The 26,406-nt window shown below is 43.6% G+C and overlaps 1 protein-coding gene across 3 annotated transcripts in view; it reads right to left on the minus strand.

The window, feature by feature from the left end:
• ARMH3 (armadillo-like helical domain containing 3) overlaps positions 1-26,406 on the minus strand; it is a 126,800-nt gene that overhangs the window by 14,934 nt on the left and 85,460 nt on the right. For all 3 annotated transcript variants that reach the window (XM_026069579.1, XM_026069580.1, XM_026069581.1), the window contains exon 24: positions 18,642-18,720. In XM_026069579.1, coding sequence (XP_025925364.1) covers positions 18,642-18,720 — 79 coding nt within the window. The remainder of the gene's footprint in view (positions 1-18,641; positions 18,721-26,406) is intronic.

The raw sequence follows: 26,406 nt of genomic DNA on the forward strand, positions 1-26,406 counted from the left end.
GTGATTCCACAATTATCTGCATCACTGCAGAAAGCCAAAACCAAAGCTGTTATCTGACTCCAAGAAGAAGCTGTAAATGCACACTGAAGTCCCCATTTCAAGCTCTTATGGGACAGGCTAAGGCAAGATTGAACAGTTACTTTAAGAAGCAGAAAGGCTGCAAAGGAAGGCGAAGGCAAGTAGTGACAGGCATATGGTTAATGGTCACACAGACCAGCTACATGCACAGCTTGCTGGGGACTTTCTTTGAAAATGTATAGACAAATAAGAGATATTAATGCGGTTGATAACCTTTGACATCCCTACCCAGCCAACACCAGGGCTAAGTATACTGTGCTAGGAGTATGACACCCTCTGACCTCCCAAAATCACATAGCTAGAAGCCTGCACACATCACTGGAAGGTCTATGCCACAGTCAGCCCACACAGACACCCCTGCCAACCTGGGGACTTTACAGCATTGCTGATGCTTTTTAAACACACGTCTCCAAAAAATCTGCTCTTTAACCCTGGCCCTGCAAGCACTTTAACAAGGCTTGAGCTTTCTTCTTCAGTTCTTCATGCTCCTGGCTTAAAGCATGCACACTCACGTGAACAGAGCTAAGCAAGTGTAAAGTGACAGCTGTATCAGGGCTACAAAAGAAGCAATGGGAAAGGACCCCCGCTCCAGCCAGGGTGCTAAGTGGCACACTGACAACACACTTCCTTTTAATTTCACACAAACTCCCTGCTCTCTCTTGTAACTGCCTCCACTCTATCAGACAGCTTAGTCAACAGTACAGCCACCAAAAACTCCCCAAATGGATTTTATGAATATTTTTATTATAGTGCAATTTCAGCAAGCCACATTTACACATACATGCCAACTCTCATACATGTTATGCAAATGCACTTTGCTCAACCCCTTCAGGGCATACCAGCAGGCATGCTTTACCAGTGCTCACATGTAACACAACGTGTTAGGAGCGCAAGGAGAAAAAATGCACTAACCTCGCATTGCTTTCTCTCAGGACCAGTCTGCTTTTCTCACTTCCAAGGATGGTCAGTGGTCCTGTGTTAATCTGCACATAGCACTTGGCACAAAGAACCTGGCACTCTCTGTGGGACCCTGRAATCTCTTTCCCAAACTGCAGGGAAAGGCCCTTGAGAAGACATACAGAAGGCAATTCTATGTCATTCAAGGGAAGAAGATGGGTTCAGTCAATATTTCTGCCAGGAGAATGAACATTTACATACTGCACAATGCTGGCACTTCCAAAAATCCACTCATGGAATAAAAGTCAAGGATCCTGAAACAAATTAGCTTAAAAATTATCAGGTAATAAAATAAACACCTTCCTAAAGCAGACTTTTAGACCTGGATGGAGAGATGTGCCAGAAGCTGAATGAGGTCCACTAGGCTTGCCTGTTAGCAATTTTTTTTAAAGAAGGCAGGCAGCAGCCAGGATGATGGCAGGAGCATAAAACCCTGAGATAGATAGATTTGCTATTTTGGAGTTACAGCCCATTTTGGAGCTGTGAACCCTTATCTCCAGCTGGTGGCATTTATGAAAACATTTCTCACTGCTAGGTATGTAAGAGCACTTGCAATTCTGCCAAGGCTTGAAATGCACTGCAGATAGCTATGGACTGGACCGTTAATTTTTTTATTTCCCCATCGCGCTTACAATTAACTTAAGTGCTGAAATGTGATGGGCTGTTCCAGGAGCAGCCTTTATCTACCAGCTGCATTTTACCACAGCAGTAAATCAACTGCTGTCACCAGAACACCAGACAAGAGGAAGAGCATCCTTATGCTTACTGTGTGTATTACCTGTTCAGCCCAAGTGGCCAGCCAGTGTTCAGTAAACGGACGCTATGATTTGGGTATATTCTTTGGTGCAATGCTCTTTATTTAGAGAAGATCTTCTCTTCCTGAACATAGAGAAAAACAATCAGCTGCAGCTCCCTTGGCACCAATTAACTGAGCAAAGTCAGATGAGCAACCTTGGTGCCCAGAATGAGGTAAAATAGTTTTAAGGATATAGGTTATGAGCTGCTGCTGAACTGAACAGCCAGGTCAAACAAAGCTGTCACAGAAACCAAAGATGGTCTTAAGAACCTAAAAAAAGGTAGCTGAAAACTCGGTAAGAAAGGTCAGAAATAAAATCTTTGTAGGGACAGCAGTAAGAAAGCATCGTGACAGATTCTGAAACCCAAACATGCAACTTTTAGTCTARATTGCCTTAACTAGTAATAATAGCATACCTGATGTAGAGCTGAAGGAAGCAGTAARAGGAAGAAACTTATTCCTAGAGAAGAAATTCAAATTTGCCTAGAAGACAGTTGGCTGAGGAATAAGGCTGTCTAGAAAACAGATTAAGACAGGACACATAAAAAAACCCTTATTTTCAGTCAAACTTCAGAGACAAAAGCAAGTGGACTGTTCCAGTTCAAAGGAGACCTAAGCCTACTTGTGCCCAAGGGAAAAAATAATCGGGAGGCTTATTCTGGTCATGGCCTAATCAAACATAGGCAGTTACGTGAGGTTTCTGGAACTACCTCAACTGGTCAGATTCACGTGAACCAGTAGAGGATCTATGAGAGCTTGTGCTCCTCACATAGCCACCGAGGACTTCTACAGGATATACCGATTACAGACTGTCTTAGAAAAACTCACTCTGCCTTACAGGTAGATGAACAGAAGGAGAGCACAGATACTCCAAGAAACTAGGAGCTTGCCATGCATATCTTTTTCTCCTCCTTACAGCAGCTAGTTAGACAAATCAAGTGCTAGAGAGAGATGAGCCATGATGAATGTTGCTAGTATAGCCCAGGGTTTGACAGTTGCTGAAAAAAAGGACACATTAACCTAGCTCATGAAGGGTTTTTTTTAAATGATCTTGTTAAAGTTGCTTTGTAAAACAAGGACAATTTCAAACTAAAGGAAGYGGCAAAGCTAAATGGCAGTACACTAAAAAGCTGGCCACAAAATAAGAGGATGCCATATACTTAAATCAAGTCAAAATAATGTAAGACACACCAGAGGAAAACCCATGCTAGAAGTGTGGGGGGAAGCTATGCATTTGGAGGGGCAAAGCTTGGAAGGTACAAAGATGAGTCTTATGGCTTCTACTATGATTTAAGTAATTAAATTGTAACAACGGAAGGCTGGCTATTAATTGCACAATAGAAGTGGTGCATTGCAAAYGAATGGGAGGCAGTAATTCGGGGTGTGAGCAGATGCAATGAAAAGGCCAAGAAACAGGAAATCCAGAACTCACCTACATAACTGGCGATAGATGAAAAAAGAAGCTCAAACCTATTCTAAGATAGGGAAAAACAGAACTTTTACATATGAGCAAGAGGTCTAGAAAAAACAAGATGAGCAAATAATGGTTTGATGATCTGTACTATTTTATGATTCTTTTCTGAAATAAAGGTACTGGAACTGATATACAGCATTCAAAACATGGGTCACCACAGACTTATATAGTGGCAATACAGCATTTCTGCTTTATTTTCCTGTTCTTTTTCTAATAATTGCTACTTCTCTATTTGCCTTTATGACCACTGCTGAGCCTTGAACCAACGTTTTCAGAGAACTATCACAGTGATTCCAAGAATCCTTTCCAGTATGGCAATATCTAGCAGACTTGCCTACAGCTTAATACTCTAAGAGCCAYATAAACTAAATCTGCAAAAATGTCCTCTAAAGATGGAGCAAAAAGAAATAGAAGAACTGTAGGCAATTGATTTGCTAGAAATAGGCTGTTTTGCCTCCAGGGACAAAAAGCATAGTAGCAGCTGCAGGCTAGGGTAGCTAGCTATCAAGGAAAGATGGGCAGTGCTTGGAAGCTTCTGTGAGACTCAACTCATGCAGGAGCTTTAGCTCTTAAGGCTTTTGCAAATCTGAAGTTGGAACAGACAGCTATAAGCTGTGGGATGATTCTTATAAACAGAAAMTCCTGTAGCAAAAAGGGAACTTCAGCTGCAAAATGTGAGCCAGTGGCTCTAAGGCTGGAGTTCCAAAATTGGTTTCAATCAGTCAATTGGTTTCAAGTCAGTCTACATGCAGGCTACCCAAACTGCAACACAAAGTCCAGAGCTTCTCCTTCAAAGGCAGTTATTTCAAACTTGAGGCAATCTAATGTGCAACTCAGAAGTCCTTTCATTTGGGACACAAGTACTCAGGGCGCTGAATGTCCAGGTGCAGTATGGACATCAGCAGTATCTCAGAAGGCAGAAGGGACCAGACAGCTTGACTGTTCCCTAGAAACTGAGAATGTGACTGGGTAAGTTAATTTTAGAAGAATTACGACAGCAATGCAATCCTACAAAGAAAGGATCAAGTCTGTCCTACCAAGCAGCTCAACAGAAACCCCAGGCACTGTTTGGAATCCTGTTCTCATCTATATGGCACAGCTCGTGGACAAGGGGGGGCGGAATCTAAGATGAGGTCAAGAATAAGAGAACCAAATGATTTCTGATATTACATGCTCAAACACTGAAGCTTGTTAACATTTTAATTTGTTAAATTATCCCCCTTTTGTACTGTTGGAATGCCTCATTCATTTTAAACTCCRTCTGGCCAATAACCAGAGGTGAAACAGGATGAAATGGTTATGGCCACCCTGGAAAAGATGTTTAGCCTGGGTGGAGGGGGTAGGGAGGGAGAGGAATCTCAGAGCTGCTTAAAGCTAACGGTTAAGCTAATTCAAAGGTACCTGAATGGCTGGTGAGACAGCTAGAAATGCAGAGTCTACTATCCAGGGTAATCATTAACAAGGGGAGGCCTGATGAGATACCTAACTTTATGGGCATCAGACGCTTCTTGACCAAAATGGAGACGTGCAGGATAGTTGGCCAGCAGGCAGGCAGTAAAGCAAATCTGAGATGGAGCAGAGACTTAGGCAAGGACTGTACAAGAAAAACAGGTCAGAGATTTCTGAAAAATGAGAAGGTCTGCTGCTTGTTATTGCTCTTCTCAGGGAAAGAAGTCGGTGTGCATTCTTTGAAATAAACACAAAGGCACCAAAATTGCTGACTCTTAGCTATTTCTAGTTATTTCTCCTCATAACTAACAGAAACAATCAGGGCCCAGGATAATAGCCAGGTCTCTGAGAGAGGATTCCTGCCACTGTGGAGTGGTATCTTGCAATCCAAAGATATTTGGGGGACGTAAAAAGGGCTTGTGTGCCTGGGAACTTAATGCTTTTCCCTGCAACATTTGTTCTGCTTATATCCTTAAATAATCAGACCTACTACCTCTTCAGCACCAGCTTCCCCACGATTCAGACACTCATGGCAATAACCTCGTAACACCACAGAGGACAAAAGGACAAATCCCTTCAGAAAATACAGGTGGGAAGAGACTGAAAAGAGGCATCTCTGTGAGAGTGACCCGTTATCTCCACAAACACTCAGACGCTGGCCTGGCAGAAAAGACAAGACACAAAGGGGAGGTTTATTGCTGATGGCCAGATAAGAGCACTGTGTTGGCTGCATGCCTGCCATTGATACTCATGCAAGAGGTGACTCGTGCTGGCATTGTACCCATTCTCTCCAAAGGATGAGGAGAACAAAATTTACGCTCCCTTTCCAAAGCGCCTGTTGCTTTTGGATCTTCAGGTTGAACTAATCACAGTATACAGAGCAGCAAGCTGGAGAACTACTTGTCCACAACACCCGGCCTCTGAATCAAAGAGCGTGCACCCTTTCCTGGCAGCTCTAGACTGAGCCTGCTGGCTACAGAGATGGGATATATTTGTACAGTGCTACTGAAGACYTAGGCAATGATGATGCTACTCTCTCTTGGGGCCAAGGAGTTGTTCACTAAGGCTTCCCCTTTCTAAATTTCTCTTTTGTCATATTCCTGCATAAGTATCTGCTGGATCCATAACGAAAGCATCTCCACGCTGATTTCTGCAGTTCTTGAAGGACACCATTGTTCAACAGCCTAAAAATCCCTCTGTGAGGATTTAGTGCTCCCAAGTGCCTCTAGGACCTCAAACGTTTGCAAAGCTATTAGCTCTGATGGGTTTTTGAATAAGGCTCAGGGAAGCCACTCACTCAGTATTTCTCATAAGAAAAAAGGTAGCTCTGACCTGGCAGAATAAAAATTGCATAGAAGGAGGAAGAAAGCTCACACAGCCCACATTCTCTGCAAGCAAGGAAATGAGATTTGATTTACGCCATGATTCTGAGGTGTGTTCAATTTCAGCCTGAATTTCTGCTGCATAAATTCAGCTTGGCTGAGCAATGTCCCCATTAGAGACTGTCCAAAGCAATAGAAGGTGATGCACACAATGATCTTTGAAGCTGCAGGTTCAAAGCCTCGGTGAGGTATTTTTAGCATATTTTTGCATACGCAGCCCACAAACCTGTGTCTTCCAAGAAGTCAGGGGAAGACAATATAAAAAAAAGCAATTAGATACAGTGCATACACAGCTCCTTATTGCTGCCAATTAATCAATTTATTTATTTTGCTCACTGGTTAATTTCCTCTTATTACACAGCAGAGAGAACAACTCTGAGTCTGTTTTCTGTGCTTCAGATGGATTAGATGACAAGCAGAAGTCACTCGCTGAAAGGACTTAAGGGCTTCAGTTCAGGGATTAATAACTCGGCTGCTTTTTCTCCGGATTTTAAAACCACTAATTTGCAATGCGTCAACTGGTAGTTTTATTTGCACAACTATTTTTGTTTTAATAGGAATCTTAAATGCTGTTCTACCCAAAATGCTGATGCATTGCTCTCTTGATACTATTCCTGTATCTGAATTGTTGCCTATATTAAAAGGGTATTTCATGCTTGCTTAGCAAACTTCTTAAACTGCACCTTATACTAATACGTACAAGTTCAAGTTCTACTTGACTTTTCCAATCTAATGTGTATGAGTCGAGCAGCCCACTGAGGAATTCAACATCACTAGGAGGCAGCCTGGGTGGAAGCTTCAGACCAGYTTTTTCTGCATCTCTAATGCAGTCTCACATTTCAAAGAAGCTCTACAAAATCTGAAGTCTAAATGGGTTTGGCCATGTGGTTACACACCCATAAAGTGGGGTAAACCATAGCAGTCCATTCTCACCCTGTGTTAACAAAATATATTTTGGTACCACACTCATCCCTGCTGACAAAGTAGATGACAGAAGATGAAGGGTGGTGCATCTAAAACAAGAGGGAGTCGTTCTGATTCTTCTCCACATTTAATGGGCTTCTGACCTTATAGTTCTGAGAACCATTCACATGGGGGAGTTTGCAGCAAAAGGCTGAGGTGCTGTAATTTAGCCCAAACACTTCCCCCATCTTGGGATGTACAAATAAAACCCAAAAGCAAATTTGCAGGTTGAAAAATTCAGTGTCGGGATGTTAAGGTTTTGAGTTTTGTTGCAAATCTACAGTGGCCCTAACTGGTCTGACTCAGGAAAGACTCAATTCCCTCCATATGCCTGTTTAAGGACTGACTTGTGACTGTGCCTAAAGCTTTTGTTTGGTGCATTTTTATAAATGGTAATAAGTAGAGCTGTTCACTTGGTTTACTGCTTCTAGACGACAACTGCCAGCTACCATCAGCTCAGAGAGAACAGGAGGGCAGGACTGGCAGCAGCCACAGGATACATCATAACAGCAAACGAGGGCTGTGTATTAGGAAAACTGCCATCGCTCTTCCTTTTTATCTCTCTAAAACATGTCAAGGGCACTAATTAACAGGGTATCCAAGGCACACAAAGGCTAAGAAGAAAGAGGATGTCTCTAGTGCTCTGTTAAGGCCCGATCCAAAGATGACTCCTGAGGCTTTAGGAGCCTGCTGAACTCTCCCAGTCACGAGTCTCAAACTGTCTGATATTCAGGAAGAATTCAAAGATCACAAGAGCTGCAGAACTGAGACAAGTAGAAAAGAAATAGTGACCTACTTTATATTCTACCATCATATGTTGAAAAACAGAAGAACACAAAAYGTCAGAAGAGGCATATGCCTCCAGTAAAGGAAAACTCCCAAATGTGTGTGCTGTCAGCAGCATGATGGCATGTGACCGCCCCACAGAAGAAGCAAGGGCAGAGAAAAACCTACGCTCAATAATGTGCCAGAACAACAACTCCAGACCCAGAGAGAAGGAAACAGCAGGGGCTATATATAGTAAGAGAAGTCTGAGATCTAAAATGCCACTCACCATTACCCTAAAAGACATCAAAACCTCTGTCAGGAAGTGGCACATAGCACCCGAATGATCTGATCACCTTTTCAAGTAACAGAGAAGGGAGGAGTGTGATCTTAAATATTTTTGTGGATATTTTCTGCAGCATCTGTTCTGGACTATGTAAAAAGAGACAGGGCAGAAGAATCTGCAGCGGTCTGTGAGCACACGTGGGTACACTACAGAAGATTACTGGAGGTAGGGGTAGCACTCCAGAGTCTGCATTCACTTTTTCACGATCTGTTCAGAGCTGAAAAAAACAAAGTTTTTTGTGGGAGTACATGCAGGTGCTTTTTCGTTTTTCTTTTCATTTTAAAAGGGGAATGCTATCAAAATAAAATTCTCTCACTCCCTCCCAAGATTCTGAAATTGTTTGGGTTTGCATCATTTGTTTTCTAAACAGATGCCAGGATCAAACCAACTGAACATTCTTCTTCAACTATCCTAACCTGACTTCTTCCAAATGCATCACAGAAAAAGCTCTCCCTGACATACGTAAGCTCAGATCACACTGAGTTAAGAGCTCTTGCATGAAAAGCATCGCAGCTTCAATCCAGGTCTCACAACAGACCAGGGGATCCTCCTGCCTCCATCTTAAAACTCTGTTTCACTCAGTTGAAGGATTTCTGGATGAGGATGAGGGACCAGGCTATCCCTCAAATGGACAATGTACAGAGACAAGACCACAAATTTCTGGTTCAGCTAGACAACCAACTTCCTAATGAGTGATTGGGACAGGAGTGATCAGCAGTCCCAGGACAGTGACCAACTTCTTTATGCTGAGACTTCTGCTATGACATTAACTGCCTAGCCCTATTACTTACTAGTGTAGCATCACTGAGTCCTGCTCCTGAAAACATCAACATACCAAATTATGACAGACCTTTTTTAGACTCAAGCAGTCCTGGAGTATTATTCCTCTGAGCACTACCGAGAGTGGAAAGCTCAGCAAGAACTGGATGATGTGGGGAATTGCCATCAGCTGCAGATACTAAGTTTACATCACGTTAATATTCGCCTCTGCAAAAAGTGTGTCATATGCTCAAGTGTCTGCAAAGAAGGCTGAGATGAGGCATTACAGTAGCTTTCTTTTTATTCTTCTGAGAAGGGGAGGTTAGCCCAGCAACAGACTTAAGTTTCCTTTCTATGCCTAAAAAGTGACTTGTAGGTGGTACTGTAATTAAATAAGTCCATCACTTAAAATAGAAAAGCGCATCCTTATAGCTGAGGTGAGAACTAAGTCTGTAGTGAGATGCTTCCATCAAATAGTTGATATTCAGGTGCATTAGCTACTCGGTAGAAAATTTCCAGCAAAGAAAGTACTTACAAAGCAGTCTGGATGCAGAAAACAAAATATGTAAAGGAAATCAAAGTTTCAGCATGACTACCTTGGCTCCTTCACAAATCTATACTTCTGCTTCCTTCAGCTGGAATTTTCCTCCTGTCTTGCTGCTTCAAGATACTAAACAAAAAGAGCACTTACTGCAAACAAAATGAGGCCTAAAAAAGTCTACAGTATAACTCATGACTACTTAAAGTGAGATGGACAAAAACTACAGATATGGTCATGCAAAGCTCCATCTAGATTCAGGTTCGGTGTTACATCCTGTCGCCATTACTACTTCATTGACAGACCTTAGGATGAGAACAACGACTAACATCTTGTGCAAGTTTGACAGATGTCTGACTCCAGCAAACTACCAGTATGATACAGTTGAGCAAAGGCAGGTATCTAGGTTTGGGGAGAGGTGTATGTGATTCCCAGTGTAGGAGACTAATGGAAAGGGAGACTTGGTCACTAGCTAACTGAACACAACCTTCCTTTAAACAACTCAGAAGGACCTTCCTTTAAACACTCAGAAGGAAAATTGCTGACAGAATGACAGAAGTCTGAGGGTAGGCTCTGTGTGACCTCCATATTCACATGATTGCTTTGTGCTGGGTTTGGAACATTAAATTTAACAGAAATAGGAGAAGGCAGCAAAGGACAACCCAATATCTAAGTGAAAAGATTGGCATCTTACTTGCAGGAAAAGTTACGGTTTGATATCTTGGATACTTGCTTCACAGATGTTACTGAAGAAATACAACCAGTAGGGAGTTGATAGCAGTTCCCAGAGAAACTAGTTCATGCAGTATTACCATGATATCATTACTTCTGGCTTGGCACTGTGCTAAACATGCTCACATGGCTCTGAGGCAACTTGGACCATGGGCAGAGCTGGCTCACTTCTGTCTGCAGAAGACYGTGCAGACCCTTTCAGAGTCAGTACAGCACCTGGCAGCTCAAAAAAAAATAGTTAGCTAGCCTTGTGATGCCAGCCATCCTCCCTGCTCCCAGATGCTAAGTCTCATTGCCAGAAAGATGTCCTTCCTCTGAGTCTCATTTAATTGCAAGCCATGTCTCAGAGATCTGATCAGTCCCATACTTATTGTCCTCCTTCCAGAGGTCATTCTAGAGTAACTTGTGCTTTCACGGAAGAGAAAAGCTTTCTAGTTTACGAGTACCACTGACGTAACTGTGACACAATGGTAACATTAATGTGAGTAGTGGTTGCTGGGCTGCATCAGCTTATTTTGGAAATCCTAGGTACTTTGAGACAATGAGCTAGCCTACTTCATCAGTTTCTCATCCAAGACTGGAATATACTTTCCCCTGTTAGCAACTCTTGCTCTGAAGCAGTTACTGATGGAGAACTTCCGTGGTTTGGGAAAAATGAAAGAAAAGTTCTTACAAACAGGTGCTCAGGTAAATGCAAAAACAAGGCTAAGAATTAATATCCTTGCACAGAGCTGCTCTCACGTCAGCTATGAGGTAGATGCTGCTGCTGAACCAGCACATGTGCTAACAATACTTAGCTTCCCAGGAGCTTATTTAGTGCCTTAACTAAGTCATAGGGAAATCCAGGAGCCCCTCTGACTAAAGCAGAGGAATTGACTCATAGCCCCTGGCACTTGGCCAATGCAGCACCTTCTTCCCCAATTCCATCTTTGGACATCCTCCTGCTTGCTCTCTTTGAATGACACCCATTAGCTCCTGAGCATTCCTGCTGCCTGCCTCAGACCTCCCATGAAGATAGGAAGAGTGACACACAGAGATGCCTCTTCCTGCTCTTAAAATATTTGCCTCTGAGCTCCCTGCTGTGGACAAGAAATTTTAAGCTATTGTCTTAACACCCAAGCACCAAGTGTTAGAGAGTCAAAAAAACAAAAACAACAACAACAAAACCCACCACACATCTTCCAGCTGAGCAGAGCTCTGCTCAGGTGCAGCACCTTTTGGCTCAGTGGCATTTACTCTTCTGCTCTGGGAGACTGCAAAGCACAATTTGCTCCCCACTTTGAAATCATGACAAATTGGGTCATCACTACTTTTGGGAAACAGCTGCAGCTCCAGCTAGAGCATCCAAAGCAGGAAGGCAGAAAACAATCAGTCTGTTACAGCAAGACACTACCAGCAAGGAGGGACACTGGCAATCTCCGAAGGCAGGAGGTTTCTCCAAAAGAAGCCCCAGATTGAGTATGGCTGCCCATTCCCTTTTGCACGAAAAGTTGACTCCAGGAAAGGTTAGTCACAGCCATATAACTGTCTATAACTAGCACAGCATGTTATAGCCTGTCTGCTTTTAAGAATCCCAAGCAGAGACAAGGTGACTGAGTATAAGAAAGCTTAGGCTGGAATTCAGGACTATTGTAACAAAGTACAGTGCTACAAATCCAGCTTTACAAAGAATGATAAAAGAGAAGTTTGCATGATATCTGTATGCATTATGCACCTGGCAGCAGCCGCTGCCTATTGTTCCCAAAATTTCACAAGGGATTTAATAAAACCCCCTCAATCTGAAGTTTTACAAAATGCAAATTGAATCGTGCATTCACACAAGCCAGCTGTTGACAGCTCCTCCTTTAATCACAGATGTGGAAAGTTGTAATTTAATCTTTATAAATACAGACTGTTTTGATCATGCCATTGCAATCCTCTGTGGAGCTCTCTGCCCTATACAGGTGCTTAGCAGTGACGGCAATCTATAACACTGCTTTGCACTTGCACTGCAGCCTTCCTCAGCAGATCACACAGTGCTTCTTGGACACTGCCTCATTCCCCAAGAGCTCCACTTTAGCAACCCTCTCACACAGGAGGACACAGGGCTCGAGATTTGCTCAAGGCAGCATCATGACAGCTAGGGAGGAAATCATGACCACAGCCTGCAGCCCCTTCCTCTAACTACCCACAGCCCTTTCTCCAATATAAACAGTAACAAATATAAAACTGATCTACTAGGCATCTGTTTTCTTTCTAGCAGGAACTGTTTTTTGAAATACACTCATCTGAATTACAGGATGAGCACTGGAACTAGAGCAACAGCTTGTCTCCACAGTATGGAACTGCTTATTACCAAGTTACACCTATGGCTCTTGCTCAGCACACACCCCGTTTTGATTCAGGTTAAGCTCATAATTCATATTCCCTAGTCTCGCCTCGGTAGCCCCAGCACAAAAAACTAACTAGCCCCAGAAGACTTTACCCTATTGCAATTAATAGTGAATAACAGCTCAGGAAGGCGGCTGTTCTAAAACAAGTCCCCAGCCCAGCGGTCACCTGGACTACAACAGTTTTCAGGCCTTTATCAGTCCCTGTGGTACTCTGCTTGTGAGAGCCACGCAAGTATACGAAAACAAGCCATGAGAACTGAAGGCAAGCCTTGCTTTGAAGTTTAATGGACTTACTCTGTTTCCAGTTTGTATCTTTGAGGCAGTCTGTAATCTGCCCACAAGGACAGCTCAGAAAAGTCTTAAGAAATGAGACATGCCTAAGCATTTACAATGTGCAAAGGGCAGAAAGACTGCTCTGCTCCAGGAAGAGTCAAGGTGATGCAGGGTCACACTGCCTATCAGAGAGGCACACAGCAGCTACAGCCACTAACTGTGGTGGGCAGGATGCTGGGACACATTTGTGCTGAGCCTGAAAGAGAACTGTAGGGTTTCTCACATTTCTTAGTYGAGATTTCTGGGACTGAATTAGGAATAGGGCTAGATCTCTCCAGCAGTAGGTGTTTTCAGAACAAAGCCCTTCTTTTGACCCTCTAAGGGCCTACTACGCATTGCCCCCCCACTCCAATGACACATACTTTAGTGTATTCTGCATATTCATAAAGGGCACTTCACAGCAAAGTCATTGCTCCAAAGCTCACCTCCAGCTTCAAGGCTCCTTGCAGCAAAGCTCATCAGYTCTTGAAGCCTCTTTCAGACCCATTCAGCCTGCCACACTGCATAAAGCAGTCCAAGGCATTAGTAAGCTGCAGGGATATTTCTCTAGTAAACCAAAACAGGAGGAAGATATTTAAAGCAGAGAACCCCCATCAGCTAGACAAACTAGCAGGATGTCTTCAGGAGAGAGCCCAACTRTACAGACCCCTATAAATCAGGGATTCAAATCTCAACTAGTGCAGCTCAGCTCTTCCTGTTTAAAAAAATACTTTGTTTCAAGTCATGAATAGGTGTCTGTAATGAGACCATGAAACCCAACATTCCTGCCTTATTTGCAAAGATGTAAAGATTTAAAATTGGGGCTTTGCTTGGTGTCCACTTAATTGGAGTTTCACATACCTACTGCTGTGTGCAATATTGCATTAGCAAGCTTGATACTTTCTATCCCAAAGCCCACTGCATTTCAGAAGTGAAGTAGCATTACATCCGAACCATTTTAAATTATTCCTGGAGTCCTCACAACATGCTGTACTACTCAGCATTTTAAAAGCAACAGTCAATCACACACACGCCAACAGGCTTTTAACTCTTAACACCACTGCCAGCAGTGCTAAAAACAGACAAAGCATTCTGTAACTGCTAGTGGTTTTGCTGATAGTTACGGAAACCAGGACAAGTTGAATAAACCATAACAGCTGTGGTTCACATAATTAGAATACTTCAGGGCATCTAAAACCTATTGCACAGTTTTGTGACTTTCTGTGCAAGTCACTGGTGGAAGCTCCCTGAGCTGCCCTTTGGATTAGTTCCTACCAAAGCAAGACAGCCTTCTGAGATTGCCTCATCAAAACTGGACTGTAGCTACCTGAGTTCTAAAGATTTTACAGTGTGGAACAAGCCACATGGTACACACATTTGTCATAACTTCAAAAGTGTTACAGTTGTTCCATTCTTCCACCACAATCTGYTCTGGCTCCTAGCACTTTTTGTCTGCAGTTACCAGRCTAATACACACAGCACAGGTATTCACAAGTCTTTCACACTGAACCTGAGGTACCTAGTGTCTCTGCTGTGGCTGTGAAGAAAGACTTCTACCAGAAAAGCACATAAATGTTTCTGACTAGCAAGCATCACCAGTCCTACATGTCTGCCATCTCAAATACATTTTAAGACTCTTGTAGAGGAGATCATAGAGAGAATGAGGGCCAAGGAGAAAATGAGACCTTAGTGAGCAATTTCTCTATGCAATTCTCCAGCAAATTGGCACAAGACTTGCTTGGCATACAAGGCACTGGAGGACATTCCTGCTCTGAGGAGATTTCAAAGTATTGCATTCCCCTCACTTTAGCCTCTCTAGAATAGTTGTGCAACATCACTACCAGGCAGAGAGCTGCCTTCTTGCATGCAGCTCTTCTTTCACATCYGGAAGAAAAGGCAGATGTGAGACCCCATCCAGATCACTCATGCACTGTGTCATCAGCTCTTCCATCTGTCTGTATCTGCTCTTCCAGAGCAACTCCTGTATTTGTTTTCTCTTGCCACCTTGACCCCTGTTTTCTCTAACTGCTTCTGCTGTTGGGAGCTTCTCAAATCAAATAGCACAGAGAAAGTCTACTGCTCTTATGTATTAAGTATAAGGCAGTCCAGTTATCTGGAGAGCATAGACAAGCCTGGAAACTCATTTTACAGAAGGCTATTCTGCCTTTTGACTTGGGAAGGGACCCAAAAATCTTCTGAAGTCTTGGGAATGATCACTTGCATGGGAGAGCTAAAACTACATGACAGTTAACGGCCAACATTATCTCCTTGACAGTGCAGCATCTTTCAATTCCTGGCAGGACATGTGAGCAGGAGCCACAAGTCTTGCGAGGGAGAACGCCATATAAACACAAATTAACTCGGAAGCCAGATTTAACCAATTAGCAAATAAAAGGAAGCGGCCAATAAAATAATATCTTTGACTAAAAGACACATTCTCTGCTTTGTGGTGAAGGACCTACAGCAAGCTCAAAATAACTAAAAACTGGGAAGGATTATGAGTTTACTTTGGCAAATAGACTCTCTGCAGAGTAACACTGAGAAGGATCACATAGTGTTTATAGACCGAGAAGGCTCATAGTCCATAGTCAATACCCTGGCATTTGCTTGACCCTGGGGATCTCCCATTCACTTCCAGGATGCTTTTAAAATGGAGCACTTGCATACTGCTGCCATCTCATGAAGAATGCTTCATGGGAAAAAAAGTAGTGCTGGACCTACAGCATAACCAGGGCATGCTCCTTATTCAAGGGAGCATAGAAAGAAAGGCTTTCTCCCCAGTACTTCTGATCTGAACACTGGATAAATCACACAATAGTCAACAGAGCAGTACCACAAAGCCTTGTGAATATACCTGCCTAAAAAACTATCATTCCTGGAAATCTTTAGGACTGAAGATGTGCAATGGTAGCAGCTCATTAACAACCTTCCTCTACTTAAAACAGTCCCATGTTCACCATTGTCATGGGCCTATGAATCCCCTCAGCATGTAATAATGTTAACATTAATGCTTATATGTAAGAAAGGAGAAAATACTTAAATGACAGACTGAGAATAGTAACAAATGGACATTAGTGATTAACACGGTAATAAAGCTTTCAATAGGATTAGGAAAGAACAAGACAGAGCAAAACTTATCTCAGCCGGTTACTTAGTTACTTTTAAGGATACTAAAAATAAACACAAAAATAAAAATTAATCCAATACATGAGCAGAGTGCCAAAACAGTCACAGAACAGCACAGCAAATTTCACACAGGCTGAAGTAAGAGTTTGCAAACTAAGTAGGTTCAAGTGAAGCAGAAGAAACTTGGAGCAGTTGGAAAATCCCCCTTAGATAGGACTATGTCAAAGCCATGCCTGATTAATGGGGGATGCTCAGGTACCACAGAGGAGTATGAGCAGCCATATGAGAATCCAGCCACAGACTAGTTTTTGGGAAAGAATATTCCATTAAAAAAAAAAAAAAAAGAGAGAGAGAGAGAGAGAACAGTTTGGTCCTCATTATTATAAAAACAAATCCTCCCAAAGAAAGAAGTACCAGTCTCCTGAAACTGCTGAAATAACAGCTCATAGGAGAGAATGACCGATCCCAAGCGTAACATCTGTGTGTTGATACAAAAGTTCAATGATTACATTTTAAGTGTCAGCATAAAAAGCTTCAGTGCGGTACACTTCAGAAAACAGGACAGAAAAGGAAGGATGGATTTTATGTAGCAAACAACATGTGTGGAGAGAAGAGGGAAAGGGAATTAAGTGAGCATAGTGACCATGCATGCAGAGACAAAAGGGAGAGATGAAAGGGAAAAAAAGGACAGACAGACTACAGTGGCCAAAAGGCAAGCTTGACCCCCACATGCCGGATAACTAACAGAATGAGACAAACTCAGTTACTCCACTTGATCTCAGCCATCTACCGCTATCACCTACCTACCATGTGGGATGGCCACTGATGGAGGGGAAACTGTGGTCCAAACACAGACCTTGAGCTTACTGGCTAATTAGAGGTGGAAGCAAGTCCTCTCCATCACTCTTCTCCTTGTGCAGTAAATTGCAGAAAGTCAGCTAAACACCCTCACTGAGGCCACACAGTCTTTCACTACAGCAACATCTCCATCATTCCTCTACAGTTCACCAGGGCTTGCTATTGTTTTGCTGTGTTTGATGTCCTCCCTACATTGGGAGAAAGTATGAAGAAGAGAGGGGAAAAAAAGAGAAATCTAACTGTCTTTCAACTTCCTAATCATCTTCCTCAAAATGCTCCATRCATCAGCACTGATTTTATTATCTGCCTGCTGCTTGAGATTTTAAAGAATAGCACACAAGAAGAAAGGATTCAATCTGACCTCACTGAACTGCTGCTGGGGGATGAGTACTACACAGAGCTGACAGGAAAAAGCTCCTTTCCTTTCTCAGACTAACCTAAACACTATGCAAAAGTCTCCCCTTTCCAAGCTCCTATTTTAAATTGAGCTATCAAAGGCTTTTCTTTGTCAGGGGCCCRGGTTGATGCAATCAGTATATCATCAATGAATGAGGATTTATAACACAAACCATTGCAGAGCATAACTGTGGGTACAGTGACTCTCAGAGGCAGAACAATACATAAAAATTGAGTAAATYAAACCAGTGTTCTTCCAGCTGGCTCTACCAAGAAGAGAATGAAAAGTGGTAGGAGCCACATTTCTTCTCTGCATTAGCAGAGCATTCAAACTGAGGCTTTGGGGTGTTACCCAAACACTTGATTACAGATCAAGTACAATAACACAGGGAAAGGTTAGTGGGAAGCAAGGGAGGGCATCAAGTAATGAGAGAAATGAACTACAGAGGAAGATGTGGTCAGGACTTTCTAACAGACAGAAGGTGAGTCCTATCCTTGAGCAAGCCAAGGTGACTTAGGTGTCTGTCCCATACGGTATACCCAATTTCTGTTCTGGAAGGTCCAGAGATGCTGACCTAGCTGTGTCTGGGAGGTTCCCCCCAACTTGCATGGCAGCTCAGTATTTTGTCCACCACAGGYTCCTGCAGAGTCATTCACCTTTCCAAGAGTGATTAACATACAACCTGAAGAGTGTATTTGGGGAAGCAGGTCATCTGTTCCCTTCCTGAGACCATGCACAGGAGCCTCTTTTCAAGAAGCCACATTTACACATTTATGCAATACAAGCAGGGCATGAAGGGGGAAACCAAGCCAAATTAAGGAAGAGAAACCTAATCCTATGACCCTCTTTATTAGAGCCTTCTCTTTTCAAAATCTGTCTGAAACAGCTGTTCAGGACACTGCATTCAATTACCCTAGAAAATTTCTGCCAGCCATTTGCCCAATATCACAGCAAATCAAGCTAGGTTTAACATTTCTCTGACAAGTAAGCTTACTGCCAAGAACTTCCTACCCCTGTCTAAACACTAGCATTCTCAGGGTCCCTAACCACACTTGCTGACAATGCTACATCTTCCCCCCACCCCCATCATCCTCACTGTTCCCTCTGCATTTGCTGGACCAAGATGCCTGCATGTGATGGTAAAACTGGCTAAGGCAAGCCTTCTTTCTCCTCTTCTCACCCACACCCGAGCAGGAGCAAGAGTCCCACCTTCATCCCTCAAACTTCTGCAACATCACCAGCCCCAATGAGCAAAAGGTGCTCTAATATGCTTATATTCCCAGATCGCATGGGGGGGAAAAAAAAAGAAAAAAAAAAATACCACACATCTGGCTTACCTGATCCTCAGAGAGCTGTGATATGTGATTCACCGCAGCATAAGATTCTATCTTCGGGTTGAAGTGATTGATGATGGCTCTGAAACAAAGAAATTTTCACAGGTCTCAGGAACAGCTTATGGATGCAGCAGAAATTCCTCACCCACCTGAGCCAGTGCACATGGAGCCACAGTCCTCCAAGAAGTACTTCCTCCCTCTACGCATTATATTGCTTGCTCTGCCAAACGCAATCTCCCTGCTGAGAGGCCTGTGCTGATTCAGTCACATGCTCATTGGAAACTGCAAACACAGGCACTGCCCTAAGCGTGGGTGCACTTGTCACAGCAGATATGGGACTGGGCTCGTGGCTGTGCCGGAGGGAGTAACTGTCATGTTGGAAACAGGCTGCAAATTGCTCAGTGTTGTAGCAGAGACACAGTGAACCTGGAGATCCCAGCCAGATCCTACTCAAAAAGTGCATCTCTTGATTTCTTCTAAAACCAGTACTGCATGATACTTTGCCCTAGGTGACTTTGTTGCCTGCTGTATAGAAGCTGATGGTTTATTCATGTTGATCTCCAATCCGGTTTGAAATTTTGTAGTCAGCTCTTACCTGTGGTGATCGATCATTTCAGCCACTACTTTAACTTCTTCCATAATGGCTTTAGCCCTCAGCTTCATTTAGGTCATTAGAGATAACACATTAATTTACACTGTGTCCCAAACACAGCAGTAGGAACACTGATCAGCCCTACTTCTCTGCTGCATTTCTCTCACTGACTACACCAGCATACTTCCCATCCCTTCTAGCAGGATCGAGACACGTGTCTGGGAAATCCAAAATGCAAACTAAAATAAAAAATAAAATAAAATAAAATAAAATAAAATAAAATAAAAAACTTCTGCTGGAATATTTCCTCAGCCTCTACTCTGCTTTTCAGGTGCAGTTGAGAAGACAAATGGCAAGACAGCAAAGTCTCCTCAGGCTAGATTTTGCTGCTGGCCTACTTGGGATGGTACTTATGAGATCCACTGCCGAGGCAAGGGCTCATGATGAGAAGAGCCCATTTCAGTGCTCGGCACAGAGATGTGCTCTGATGAATGCCTGGAGAATGCTTGCCTGACCAAATTACACCGCAGCAGCAGCCAGGGCTTTCTCTCTCATATTCATCATCATGAAAATTCACTCCAGCTCCTGTAGTTGCACTCTGATGGGTTCCTTCCTCCCGCACCTCTCACTGCCAGGAGGGCTTTCTGCTACTTCCTCAAGACCTCATCACAGCTAAGAGAAGTTAACTGAGTTCAGAAGTGATATTCAACAGTGCCAGTCAGAGTTGGTGGAAAGAGAACCCACCTGGAAGCATCCTTAATTCTTTAAATATGCAGGTAAACAAAGGGGAGGGGGGGTGCACACACAAGAAAGGGAGGAAAGAGTAAAAAACCCACAAGACCAGCCAGAATCTGCAGATTCATTGCAACATTTCCAGCTGCACTTTGTCAACATAACAGACCCAGTCCACACACAGGGGCAGTCACTCCAGTGGCTACTGCTGCTGCAGCAGTATGTACTTAGCCTGGGGGGGCTCTGCAGTCTTGCTTGCCTTGACAGTAACACAAATTCAGCAGGGCCCCCACCAGCCTTTCACACCCCTCCTCCCTCTGGCAAAGAGCGAGGCAGCAGGTAGAGACATGCCCAGACTCTTCCCATTTCAATTTGACAAGGGAAGCAGCTCCTGTGAGTCACCATCACACTCTTCATTACCCAGCCTCTCCTGCACTCTGGCTTTCAAGTTGTGTGTTTCATGCCTGACTGGAGTCATATTTACACTCCTACAGGACACACTACAAGCTATTGGAAAAAAAAAAAAAAAAGAAAAAATGGGAACACAGACTTACAACAACTTAACTTCTGGCTTGACAGAAGGTTTGGCAGCTCAGTGGGGTTCAGTGCACTCACATGCTTTCAACATTTACCAGGGAACAGATTTAGCATTCATTTGTATCCACTGCTGTGAAGCACTTCACATGGGCCGCCTGCTCAGAAGTCCCTGCTCAGATCTGAGCTAGTGGAGYGGCACCTGCAATCACAGCTGGGATTCACCCAGGGAAAGCAAACCAGCAACCAGCTGCCACTGCAGTAAGAAGCAAAAGACATTTAAGAGGAGAAGAATTTCACATCTCCTTCCTCATTCCCCTAAAGGCAAATGGATAACTCCTCAGTTACTAGAGGAGGAAGTTGAACAGTTCAGTTTGTTTTAAGAGAGCTCTTTCCACTATGAAGAATTCTTTCCCAACCTGATTTTCTGCAGAGCTGCTTTCCTGAAACTGCAGGCAGCCTGGCGGAGAGGGGCATGAAAAGCTTGGATTCAATCCTGGCTCTGCACAGCCAGGTTCTTACTGCCCAGCACACACTATCAAGGCCAGGTTCTGCACAAAGTACAGCTCCTTTCCACACATCTGCGACAAGAAATTCCACCATCATCCAGCCTAAGCTGTTGAGCAGCAACAGAGCCTTTCTGCATAAACTACTCTGCTATGCCTTTGCTATTGCTCCATCTTTGGAAACCCATGCTGTCCCTGGGGCATACTTTTAGGCAACTGGCCTCCTGGGCTACTGAGTAACAGCTGGAATTTCACTTTGCAAAGCTGCCACTCCACAGGCAGCTGTTCCTAGAGACAACAGGGGACAGTAGCTTTTAAGCACAGCCTCCCCCTTATGGGCAATAGAACAGCAACTCTGCCATCATTAGTTCAGGACACCAGCATGCCACAGCTGAGCCTTGGCAATGTTTTATTTTTACACTGATTGCCTTTATTATTGGGATATCAGCCAGTGCACAGTACCTTTGGGGAGGAGGGAAGGAATTGTTAAAGCTCTTGCAAAAGATTTCTGATCTGCTGTGCTCCGAAATCTTCGTATCATAAAAAAATAAAATAAAAAAGAAACCCCTTGTGTTTGGTATTCATGAAGCACTGGCATCTTCTTTAGCATATTTGAACAGTAAAGAAATGGTAAAGTATGAACTGAAACATTGCAGTTCCCCAGCCAGCCTCTGATAGCGTGCACACTTACATATTTCCACACTGCACAGTGTCCTGGTGGGACTGGCTGCTATTTATCATACAAACTTCAGAGTATTCTTGGGATATAGTTCTCTAGGGAGCAGAAAACTCAGCAGCACTGGAGAGATGCCTCCTCTTTAACTACACTGTGTCCTCTGACAGATTTACAGTTCAGCAGCCAACTGGCAAGAGAGAAGGTTGTCCCTGGACAAGGGAAGGAAGCTTAACAGCAGAAGAAGGCTAAACAGTGGTCCAGGAATCAAAACAAGCAAACAAACCACTCATCTCCTAGGGGTTTGTCTTGTGGTTGATATTTAATGCTCCAAGGTAGACCATGAGTGATCTCCACATTCTTTATTCCTCGATCTCCCAGGGAGAACCATTTATACACTGGTAAATTTTCTGGGAACATGTCAGCGCTCCCGGAAAAGCAGACATTCACTCCTAACTTCCTCATGAAACTCTTCAGAGGGCAAACTGCCTAGGTGCCATGCTGCTAGAGGGCATGTAAAGATTCATATGAGCCTATATTTCCTTCAGAATGAGCAGCCTAAGACACTTGGCATTAAARTATTTATTTCTTTGGGGCAGAAGGGATCGATTGCAGGGAAAGTATAGAATGTTCCTTCTGATTTAGGAGCCTAAGYGCCAACAAATCATATATTTGTACTAGCAATATTAATCATGTTATTAGACCAATAAAAGCAGGTCCCACTGCAACTAGGTACAGAGTGGCAGGTAGTGCCTGTCCCAGGGAGTTAATGATCTCAATGCAACAGAAGTGAAGAAAATGCAAACAGTGTGGTGGCAACAGAAAACATAATGGTGCTGTGTTTTTACTGAGGGGCATGACGGAGACTTCAGTTAGAGATAAACTAAAGGTAGAAAACACAGAAAAAGAATACTGGTGGAAGGGGCACAGAGACAGAAAAAAGAGGGATWAAGGGGCAGACAGGACTGAGAAAGTGGAGGTGAAAAGACTGCAGGACAGAGATGATCAGAGCAACAGCAACGGATCACAAGGCAGTCTGTCCTCTGCAAACTGGAAAGCTCTGACTGGCAGAAGGTTCCTAACTTTGGCTGCTCTTGAAGCTGCTACAACTGGYCAGCCTCAGACTGGCTCCCACTAGTAGTTTCTCCCTCAAAAATTATATGGGCTGGAAGGTGAGAAGTGGGGAAATCACCATGTTGGTCCTATTTTTTCCAAAATGGGGACGGACATCCCCTGCCACAGCTCTCAGCAGGAGATAAGTTGAGAGAAGGTATATCTCCAGCCAAGCAGCATTCCCACTCCTCCCCATCTTCACTCCCAACAGGGTGTGCTTCTACAGTGGCTGCAATAACTCTCCAGCCAGTAGGAAACACTTTAGAAATTGTTTCCGTAACCTCATTCAGAACTGCCTGGTGCTGCCCCTTAACACACAGAAGCAATGAGTGCTGCCCTTTAGAGACACTCAGGATAAAAACATTAAAAACCAGTTTCTGTAGATGCAGACTCTGCTGGCAGGAAAGGGCTCCTGTGAAAACAGATATGGCATGCATGGAGAGAAACAATCTAATTGATTCCTCAGTTTGATCTGCTACTAGTTGCAACAACACACGTGAGAAGTGAAGCRCACCAGCAACACCAAGCTACTGGTCTTTAACTCCAAGCATCTTCTACTCCATGGGTACTCACTCCGTGGTGGCAAAAAGCACAGCCCTGCCTGTCTTAACCACACAAGAAGCTGGTCTGGTCCAGTGTGAAGGGAAAGCAAAATCACTATGCTCAGGCAGGCAGCACTTCCTCAGCATGTTTGCTTTGACCTCCAAACTCTCCCCATCAAACTATTGTAGATGAGCTGTCTAATATCCACTCCTGCTTGATGGCAGGTACATTCCTGGAGTCCCATAAGACAACACTGTCCTCTTGGCCTGAGCAAAATTAAGCACTCTGGAAGTGCTGAAAGTAGGCTAAGGGAAGAACAGAAAGGTTGCAAAGCTTATTACAGAGATGGGAATGCTGAGCTATCATTCACTCTAGGAACCTGGTCTTTGCACCTACTGTGCAGATCCAAAACAGTGTCTGGCGCAAAGCATTCTTATGCATACCCAAACATTTCTAGCACAGTAAAAGCTGCACCACAAGCTCGTTTCTTTCCCTGGAAAAGAAACAAAACTCCTCCCAAAGCTTTAGGTTGGTATTTACCCCTTCACAGGCAGTCAGGGTAACTTTATGTCCACTACACACGTTCATTTTCTCAGTTGAACACTCACGTCAGCACAGCACCCTGGGCAGCAATGACTGCATCTCTACATGCACTGAGTAAAGAACACTTGGCAAAGGAAGCCAGTTCACTTTACCTCTGCAATAAACTGTTTCTGAGATGGACAAATACCTCCAGTAGGCACTAAGCTCGCAGTGCCACAATGAGGGCTGGGAATGGGTAGAAGCAGGAAAGGGGACAGCTGTCTTTTATCACACTCTACTTTATAAAGCTGCCTTATTACAAAAGGGAGACTTGGAACGTACTACTCATTGTTCAGGAACAGGAACCAAGAAAACCACCAGTTTGTTTCTGATTTGTCAACTCCAAATCAGGCAGTTCCATCTTCCCCTCACATGCCTCAGTTTCCTCCTTTATAAAATAGGAATAACAATAAACACCTTCACAAAGTTTTTTAAACCAACAAGGTGAAAAGGGTTCTGAAGGTTTTATTGCTATGTTACACACTGCTCAAGCTCAAGGCAGCAAGTAAGTTGCACCTAATACAGAGACCAACACAAACACAAACCACCTATCCACCTCCCCCCATTCATCTGGTCACAACCATGGTTGCTGGAGACCTGTGCAAAATTCCCAGCCACAAGCCTTCCTCCCTGCAGCAAGCTGCCTCTCAGCAAGCTCACAAGTTGCTTTTTGGAGCAAAGATCTTGTCAGCATTGCTCTTACACACCCCCAGCACTCATGAGGGCAATAAAACCCCCATCTGTTCAGTGCCTGCAACAATTAGATTGAGTTACGCTGTACATACAGCCCCACCTGGCAGGAGGTGAGAGGGTTTCGATTATTTTAACACATGTCCAGGAGGCATTGCTATAAAGCACACATACCGTTCATACCTAAGCTGCGTGCATCAATTAAATCCAAGTAAACCCCCTGGAATGGTGCACTAAATTCTTCCGTCTACTGCGGTTTGGCTCCAATCTGTTAAATTTCTTCTGCTCCTACACTTTAATGAGTACTGACATTAAGCTGGAAGTCCACAACTCACAGGGGGAGGCATCTTCCAGACACAATAATAAACTGCAGCGGAGAACTGAAGACAAAAGGATATTTTAGTCAAAAGCACTTGCTTTACAGCTTACAAGAAATGTCTGAGTCAGCACTGTTGTAATTTCATAGAAGCAATAAGCCTGTTACACCTGCTCAGTTCTGCCACATTGAAACCTATTGATTGTGAAGACRGGCACCACAGTACAGGGAGATACGTGGTATATTTACTTAATGAGGATGGGACAAAAGAGTGCACATGTGCCGACTGAGCTTCCAGCAGTTTTCCATGTCACTCTGCCCAGCCCCACTCTGCCAGGGGAAGATGCAGAGGATGCGCTTTCTGACCCAACACGCAGCTCTCCACAGCGCATCTTTCCACTTCACTGTTTGCTGGGTACTAACCTGGTATCTTCACGGCTTGCAGGACAAGCTGATTTTCTTTTACTACAGTTCATGTCCATAGCTTTAAGCCAAGCAAACCAAATACCTCCATTCTCGCACCTAAACCACTTCTGTTTGGCTTCTTGCCTAAGGAAGTCCTCACAGATGAGCAGTTAACTCCTTCAGGATAGTTGCACTACCTCACTGGGGAGGTACTACGGCATGATGAAACTCGGGGAATTTATCAGCTTGCATATTTTCCATGCAGCCAATCCACTGYTGGAATTGTTCCTGCAAGACCCTCCCAGACACACTCCAAAGCTCAGGTGTAGCCTAGACGCATTTGTGTTCCCTTTTCCCAATAAGTAGGCATCAAAATTCTTAACTACACTTAATCGTTGCTGCTACCAGATTAAACGGTATGAATGACAAAATGGAAAATATTGTCCACACATTGGGAGTGAAAATTTCAGTCAAAGCATAGGGCACTAACCTGATCGGTGTTCCCGCTTTCCTGATGATCTGTCATTGACTGTTCTTCTACAACAAAGCTATGACTTAATGAGGAATAAATTTCTTGCCTCAATCATATAATTTATAAGAGAGATGACCAAAATAAAAGCCTTAAAAGCAAAAGACCCTCCATTACACCTCAATTCCAGAGATGAACAGTTAAAAATAAAAAAAAATTCATTATCTGTTCAACTCTAACTACAGACAGGATTGGTGCTGTTTGACAGAATACAAAAACATCACAAATATAAAGCCTGTCCTCCAGTCTTGGGTGCTGGGTACTGAAGCACACAGCTCAGTTCTGRCATGTACAAGATGTGAGAGCTCACCGTGCCAGGGTGGATTCATAGACCAGTGCACGGGATGTCTAACCGCTAACAGCAATGTCTAATCTTCCATAGTTGTTTTACCAGGTTTGACACTTCAACCAACTTCTAAAACAAACTACTGTCCTAGGGCCCTGTCTACCTTAATATCTGCACAGACCCGTAACATACAATATTAATACGGAAGCATCTTTTTCCAGAGYCTAACCAACCTTTTGTGCTGCACATGTTTCAAAGTCCTCTTAC

Source organism: Apteryx rowi, unplaced genomic scaffold (assembly GCF_003343035.1).
Source record: "Apteryx rowi isolate R43461 unplaced genomic scaffold, aptRow1 scaffold_3, whole genome shotgun sequence".
In the NCBI taxonomy this organism is placed as follows: Eukaryota; Metazoa; Chordata; class Aves; order Apterygiformes; family Apterygidae; genus Apteryx; species Apteryx rowi.